The 8,560-nt window shown below is 36.1% G+C and overlaps 2 protein-coding genes across 2 annotated transcripts; both read right to left on the bottom strand.

Annotated features, from left to right (window-relative positions):
• Positions 1 to 208: 208 nt before the first annotated feature.
• LOC106440495 (membrane metalloprotease ARASP, chloroplastic) lies at positions 209 to 1,751 on the bottom strand. Its single transcript, XM_013882185.3, has one exon. The coding sequence runs from the start codon at positions 1,616 to 1,618 to the stop codon at positions 287 to 289; it is 1,332 nt and encodes a 443-aa protein (XP_013737639.1). The 5' UTR covers positions 1,619 to 1,751; the 3' UTR covers positions 209 to 286.
• Positions 1,752 to 3,607: 1,856 nt separating this feature from the next.
• LOC106440497 (mitogen-activated protein kinase kinase kinase 17-like) lies at positions 3,608 to 5,194 on the bottom strand. The gene has a single exon (XM_013882187.3). It carries the CDS (start codon positions 4,983 to 4,985, stop codon positions 3,888 to 3,890), a length of 1,098 nt encoding a protein of 365 aa, XP_013737641.1. The 5' UTR covers positions 4,986 to 5,194; the 3' UTR covers positions 3,608 to 3,887.
• Between the last annotated feature and the right edge of the window lie 3,366 nt (positions 5,195 to 8,560).

The following is an 8,560-nucleotide window of genomic DNA, read 5'->3' as shown; positions in this document are numbered from 1 at the left end:
ACTTTATAAGAATAGTCCAAATAAAAAAATCACAAATGAACTAAATGATTACTTCTATTTTAATATATAACATGTGTGCGTAAACCCGAAATATCCGGTCCAAAACTCGAACAGCCATGCCTATACAAACCAATGGCAACCTTGTGTCGAGAGAGTATCGCCATCTACGCAGAGTTAAGAGTCATGAGTTCAAGACCGACCCTCGTTATACACCCAATCACAAATCAATTTCCATATTCAGTATCACATTACTCGAAACACTTTTCTTTTGGCAAAAGAGATGTAACTACAACATTTCTTGAATGAAATCAAGGCTAAGTGTGTCCTTGACAATGAGAAACAATCCAAGGAATATCACAAGCATGATCCCTGAAGACATGATCCCCTGCTCCACCTCCACAGGAAGCTTCCTCCCTCCTCTAACCGCCTCCAACAGTATCAACGCCAACGTTCCGCCGTCGAGAGCAGGCAACGGCAAGAGATTGATCACGGCGAGGTTGATATTCAGCAGCGCCGCGAACTGGTAAAGCCCGTCGGTGTTCGATCTCGCCACCTCTGCTCCCACCGCAATGATCGCCACGGGACCTGCCACTTTACTCGCAGTCTGAGAGAAGTTGAAGAACGTCTGCTTCAGACCGTCCAAGACATTAGAAGACAGCCCCATAAACTCCTTCCCCGCGAACCTAAACGCTTCAGGAACGTTCCTCGGCCTCACCTTAGTGATTCTAACGTTTGGAGACAGCTGAACACCGATCTTCCCCGTCCCATCGAAGTTCTTATTAGGCCTAACCCGAACAACCAAATCTTGATTCCCTCTCTCGATTCTAAACAACACATCACTCTCGGGGCTTCTTTTAACAATATCAACAACCTTAGAGACAGCATCAGGACCAGTCTTAGACAGCTCAGCACCATCGACAGAAAGGATAACGTCACCAGAAAGCAACCCATCACGAGAAGCAGCAGAAAAGGTCTTAACTTCGGGAACAAGAACACCAGGGAACGCTTCTTGAACAGGCAAACCAACGGACAACACTTGTACAAAGATTATAACATAAGCAAATATCACATTAGCGATGATCCCCGCCGAGACAACAATCGATCTATCCAAAACCGGTCTGTTCTTGAGCAAGTTCTCATCGTCGGTTGCAATCTCGCTGTCGGGATCGTTGTCGGGGAAGCCAACGAACCCGCCAAGAGGGAACGCCCTAAGGGAATACTCAACGTTCTTGAAATCGAACTTAGCTAGAATCGGACCGAACCCGACAGCGAACTTACTCACGTGGATTCCTTGGAGGGTGGCGGCGAGGAAGTGGCCGGACTCGTGGACGACGATGATGGCGGTGAGGACGGCTGTTGCTTCCAGGACGGACTCGAAGCTTCCTAAGTCGATCCCAGGGAGAGCTTTTGGTCTGAGACGGAGCCGTTCTCCATGCGGGGGGCTCTTGTTTCCAAAGGGTGCTCTGTTTCTGAGGGTTTGGTTGGGGAAAGCAGAGGGGTTGGGGTAAAGGTGGGATTTTGAGAGGTGGGTTTTGGATCGGGGAGGGAGGTGGTTGAGAGGGGAGAGGAAGTGAGGGTTTCGATGAGAGATTGAGGGAGATGAGATGTTTAATAGCATGGTTTCGTTAGAAGTGGTGGATTTTTGGGGGCGAAGTGGTGTTTGATTGGAGCCATTGTGTAAGATAAATGAGGAAAACAGAGTCGTGGTGTGGTTTGGCTTTTCTGTGGGTGTGTGGATGTGATTCAATTCTACAAAGAGAACAAATCTCTGTCTCACTAGTTTTTTGAAATGGTTATTGTGTAATGGGCCTTGTTACAAACTGAATATTGATACTTTTGGGCTTTAGGGGCCTAACATATTTGGGGATATTTGATTATGGAACGCAATTTTATGTTGCAATTTGGATGAACTATGAAATTGATAACTTTTTAACTTAAAAACGAAAACTGAAAATTGCTTTAACAATTTGTATTGCATCAAAAGGAACAGAGAGAACTTATTAGGTGTTGTGAATAGACCTCTTGCTTGGCTTTCTTTCAAGAAGATATCAAGTAAGATTTTGGCTTTCATGAGTGCAATGGATCAATGGAAGTTGGAATTGGTTAACAGGAAGGTTAATACTCAAGTTTCTTTTGTTGCAAAAAGTGTGATATCTCAGAATTTTTCTTAATTGTAGGTTGTTCTAAGCTTTTGTTTTTGTTAGCTTTCTTCTTCCTTTTTTTATAAAAGAGCATTCCTTTTGGTTGCTGATTTTTGTTGTGGGATTGAGATAGCTTATTTGCTTTCACTAACATATTGGTTAACTGGTTTCATGATAAATGAATAATCTAATCCTTCATATGTTGAGATTACTCTAAAGCTTGCTAAACAGAACTTCTAATGGTGGAAAAACTTTTATCCTTAATTATTCTACAAACTTCCAATGAGGTGAAAGTGAAACTGTGTTTCTTCCCATTTACTCTCGTTACTGTGTAAACTAAATTTTGCCTTATTTATTATTTTTCTCCGTCTTTTTCACTTAATTTTTATTCTCATTTCTACCTTTTATTTTTTTTTCATTTTACTCCACAAACTACCAATCACAATCTAAGCTTCAGTTCAATTTTTTAAAAAGAAAAAGAATTATGCGTGGATTCAAGACACACTATGTAAAATAAAATGGAGGATTATGAGCATACTATATAAAAAAAAAATTGTATTCTACAATATAATCTAAAATAAACCAAAATTATACTTATCTGATCAAAATTAGTTCTTTTAATTAATATATATATATTTGGAATAATCAGAATATAAAATTACAAAATCAATTCAAAAATCTTATTAAAAATTAGTTATGTGTTTACCCAGACATTTGCGAGAATAATTCAATAAGTTAATACCAAGACATATAAGCTAGCCGAATCAATTAAAAAACAAAAGGAGAATGCTCACCACCGTCTTCGAAGTTAAGCATTCGTGTGGGAAGTAACCATACTATTTATGGTTATTTATGACTTTATACAAAAAAGAGTCATAACCACAAAACAGAAGATTCGTTATTCACCTTCTAAGATAAAAAGATAACTCTCCAGACATGAACTTACCTTGCAAGCAAAGTATTCTTATCTTCATCTATTATTTCTCATTAATTAACCTTATCTTCACCAAGATTGTTGTTGTAATAATGTTTTAGTCTTTAGAAGATCAGAAGATTCTTGAATGAAACTTAATACAAATTTACATAACTCACAACAATTATTTGAAGTGTGTTTGGAAGCTTTCTTCTTTCCTTCACGTCTTACTTTCCCATACAAAGTATAAAATAGTTGAATTTGGATCCACGCATTGTTTTCTAGAACTGACATCATATCATCCAAGCCACAACTTTCATTAATGTCTTACATAGGTTCCGAATGGTAACGTTTTTGTCCGCAGCACAGTTAATAATAATAAAACTCTCTAAATATATACGTTTTCGTTATTATTAGAACCGCAGTTATTCCGGACGTTACCATTCGAAGCTATAGTTGACAAAGAAGACATTTGAGACATTCTTAAAAGCTTACAATTAAAAGTATATTATTCTCACGTCTAAAACTGAGTAGTCAACTAGAAACAGTCATAAAACGTGGGATAACAAGATTTCAATGTAACAACTAACAATAGTTCAACATTTTCTCCAATGCAGGCCAACCAACCTTGAAACTCCATATGAATCAACATTTTTTTGCAAACTTAGATGAATTGGATTTGGTTTCTGAAAAATGGTGATTCAATTATATACATGTGATCAGTCGAATATTCGGAGACTAACAAGCTACTACATTGATCTAAATTGGAGATCTTCACTAATATCAACCCCCTATACTTTCTACAGTTCACACAAATGACAACCCAAATCCATTTACAGTCCCCCCACCTCCAATATATTTTCCTCATGCGACCCACCAATCATTGTTCCTTCACAACTCACCCTCACCGTGATCCAGCCCCCACCTTCCATATCCAATCTGGACCCATCCAACCCACCAACACATCTCAACCGTCCGATCCTCTCCGAATGACAAGCCCACATGTTTGAACGGTCAAGATTTCTCGGATCCTCCTGTAATTCCTCTGTTTCTTCTTCCTCATCCACCGATGACCAAAACGTTTGATCTATCACACTTGTCGGTGAGCTCGAAACAAAACCGGAAACCGGTTCAGTGTTTGGTTTAGTTATCAAAAAAGGATGGTTTAGAAGTTGTGTTGCCGTCCATCTCTCTTTCGCTTCTCTCTTGAAACACTTCTCCAAGAAGTCCTTCGCTTCTTCGGTAAGCAAACAAGGAAGCTCCGGAGCCTCACCGGAATACCCGACCCGATAAAGAACTGAAACCGGACTCTCACCCGAACTCGCCTCCGTCCACGGCGGAGACCCAGTGGCCATCTCAATCACCGTACATCCAACCGCCCATATATCACTCTCCCTCCCCTGCTTCTCCCCACGCGCCACCTCCGGAGCCATAAACGCCGGCGTTCCCATCACCGCTTCCGAGTCAACTTCCGGGTCGACCCGTTTCGCACACCCGAAATCCGCAATCTTGGCCTCACCCTTCTCCCCAACAACCACGTTGCTCCCCTTCACATCGCAATGCGCGACTCCCCGCGAGTGAATATACTCCAACCCTCGCAGTATATCTCGCGTGTACTTCACGATCGTAGCTTCCTCGAGCCCGCCTCCGTTCTTCGCCGCCGCGTCGGTCAACGTTCCGTACGGTGCGTACTCCATCAAAAGGTTATACGTGACGACGCCGTTTGACTCTCTCTTGGTCTCTGATCCTCTGTATCCGATCACATAGGGAGAACTCAACGACGAGAGGATCTTGGCCTCTCTTTTCAGGAACTCTGATCGGTGAAGCTCGGAGGATTTGACGGCGAGGATTTCGTTTGAGTTGTGACGTGTTGCGGCGTAGACGGTGGCTGTTGAGCCACGGCCTAGGATTCTTCCTCTAGTCCATTCCATTTGGACAAGACTAGAGAAAAGTTAAGAGTTATAAAAAAAAGTTTGTATTTGTTTTGTATAGTTTTGCTTTTCTACACTCTGCTGCTATTCAACACTAGGCTTATATATAATGGGTGGATTAGATAGTGTATACTTTTGGTAACATCGAGTTTATCTACCAACACTTATTATTATGAATATAATAACGTAAATATGTTCTTGTGTGTACACGTGAATTTCTTTTAAAAGTTGATAACCAAATGAAAACCTGTTCTGATTTGATTTGATTTGATTTGATTTTTAAAGTAACCAAAATAAGAAGAAAATGTGTTGAAATTTGAATGTGTGAAGTTTCAAGAGCACCAAAAGAAGAGAGGTTTGAGAAACGTGAGTAAAATATCAATTGTCATGTGACGTGGCAGTGGAACGTATCTAACGCAAGTTCGTTGGGTATGGTGACGTGGTATTTTTTAGATTACAGTCTCTAGAAACTATGACGTGTCAATCTCTGTGTGGTTAAAGAAGCTTTTAGTTTCTGCTCCCACCGTAGTTCCGTATCTCTCTCCAGCTACGTGTCCGCAATGTTTAGAAGCTACGTGGTGTTTACTATTGGCCTAACGTTTATTTGTTTTCTCTCTTTCGTTATTTGCGTAAAGAAAGAATTAGTATTATATTTATTTATTTTTTTAACTAAGAATTAGTATTATTTTGATATGTGGTTTCTTATGAGTTTGGGAAGAAAAAAAAACTAGTGGAGAGGAGAAGCTAGGCACTTTGGTAGATTTTGATCGATCATCTGCACACTTGGAGCTTTGTCGTTACACTTCGTGATCGTCTTATATTTTCAGCATATCTATTTAATTTCTTAAAAAAAATATTTTGTTACATTATTGTACAAATTGTGAGTCTTCTCTTGGTCTATTACCTTGGTTTCTTATTTGATTCTGCTTGTTAATTTTTTGTTCATGCCAGAATATAAACAAGATTTCAATGTGTTAATTGTTTAAATATGTCTTCTTACAAACAGATGCAACCCATATTATCATTTCAGGCTCTGTTCTTTCGGAAATAATTATTTGCTAGGTGTGTACTATAAATATTTATTTTTCTAAACAAAATCACTGCAAAGATTTGGGATATCACCGGAGACCAAGACTATAGTGTTAATCTATATATTTGTTTTCTATCTTATAGTCAACTTTTTATCATATAGATTATAGACGTTCGTTAAACAAATATTCTGACAATAATACCAGATAACAATAAAAATAGATGAAGAAGCTTCCTTAGTAAAATCGGTAACCCCTTTGAAAGAAAATAAACGAAAGTGAGCGGTGGGTTTAACTACCATTATCGGTTGAGTTTAAGAAATAAATAATCAATTTTAATTATGATTAGGTCTGTTTTATGGTTCTAACTTACAACTTACATTCAAATTAAAGTCAAGTTCACATATAGAACCACGACTAAATAGGCTAATAATGAATTTCTTTCCTTACTTTTCTTTCGTTATTTGCACTCCAAATAGCTATTTCATTATCAGTTTACGAATAATTTGCATTTTATAAAAAAAAACTCTAGTAGCTTGAATTAAAGTTTAATACGTCGTATCATACACATTCTCTCTGAAATTTGGAACGTCATAAAGCTAGCAGAGTTTTTTTTTTTTTTTTTTTTGAAAAAAGGGCAAGCTAGCAGAGTTGGGTGTCAGAACTTCATCGTATATTCGTATCGACGAGGTTAATTTTTTAAAAAAATCATCGTATAAAATAAAGATTTAAGTCAAAACAGTGCAAAACGCTTATAAGTACAGGTGTGTGTCAAAACTTCGTTGTGTAAAAATATCATATATATATTTTAAAACCTAACTCACATTTCGGCGAAAATTTGATTTAGGGTATGATTTGTTTCCCTGCTAGCACCCGCAAACACAGCTTTTATCGTTGGTAGCGGTTGTTGGCGTTTTGTAACAATCACTTAAACCGCTCTAAACTGTTTTAAACCGTTCTAAACCTCATAAATTCAAAAGCTAATTCCAACTAGCGTTTGCGGTTGCAGAGGATAATTTTTTTTAAAAAAAACAATATAAATACAAAAATAAAAATATTCAATAAAAATTTTAAATTGGAATTATAAAAATACTAAAATATATCTATTATATTTTAATTAATAATATAAAATTTTAAAATAAAATATTTTTATAATTTTTAAAAATTTAAAACTATAAAACTTTTAATTAATACTAAAAAAATTTAAAATTTTTAATTTTAAAATTTTAATTAATACTAAAATTTTTAAAAAATTTAAAACCGCTATAAACCTCATAAATTCAAAAGCTGGTTTCAACTAGCGTTTGCGGTTGCGGGAGGATAATTTTAAAAAAATAAACAATATAAATAAAAAAATAAAAATATTCAATAAAAATTTTAAATTGGAATTATAAAAATACTTATTATATTTTAGTTAATATTATAAAAAATTTAAATAAAAATATTTTTATCATTTTTAAATAAAACTATAAATTTCTAAATATAATTTTTATATTTATTATAGTATCATAGTTTTTGTTATTTTTATAATTAATAAAATGTAAATATTGTTAATTTATTATTTAACCGCTGCTGCATTTGGTAGTTAACAAGTCATAAGTATTCCGCAAACGCAACAATTTTTAACCGCAGAACCAGTCGTACAAATATCTTAAACCGCTAGAAACTGCAACCATCCGCATCCACAAACTCCCGCAATCGCAACTGTTACGTTTGAACCAGTCAAAACCTTAAACTTTGACATGATCGCTCCGCTCCTCGCACTTTTATCTTTTTTCCGAATAATTAAGTATAGTTTTCATGTTGTTTCATAAGCTTTTCCAGCACATTCGTAAGATATAGACACAAAACATATAAATACGGAAATGTGTAAAACTAATGCGTGTATGTAACACATGTCATGAAAACAAGGATGAATGTTGAAGGGCAAGAACGGCTACTTCAAGCAACAACCTACTCGATTTTATTAGTATCTCACTATAAAGCTATACCAAAAAGATGGAGAGGCAACAAAAGTTAATACACAAAAAAAATTCAGAAAAACAAAAGGAAGCACTTATGCCTACAACATCTGGTGGTTTAACACCAAGAGCCATACATCGAGAGTTCTAGACTATGAGTTTCTGATTTAAGCTACTGTTGTTTACAAACATGTGATATAATTGATAAAATTCTGCATAGAATTTGATTAGTTTTTTTTTTTGGCTAAAAGAATTTGATTAGTTCTGTAATGTAATGTTATAATTCATCAAGCAAGATATTGTTTTAAATTTTGTCTCAGCCAGAAAAAAAAACAATGTATTAACAAAACTAACGACAAATCTATAATGCGTGAGAAACGCAAAGTAGACCTACTTCGTTGCTTCAAAATATAAACTCTAGATATCAAGAGTAAGACATAAGGAACTAATATCCCCTTCTCTCTTTTCGAGAAAAAAAAACAGACAAATAAATTTTCTTTTTGGATTAGAAAATTGGGATAGTGAATCGATTTCATATGGTCCATATATTTCAATATATTTCAATCTAGTAAGCTTTTATGTTCAA

Source organism: Brassica napus, chromosome C4, assembly GCF_020379485.1.
Source record: "Brassica napus cultivar Da-Ae chromosome C4, Da-Ae, whole genome shotgun sequence".
Lineage (NCBI taxonomy): Eukaryota > Viridiplantae > Streptophyta > Magnoliopsida > Brassicales > Brassicaceae > Brassica > Brassica napus.
This window is presented reverse-complemented; position numbering and strand designations above follow the sequence as displayed.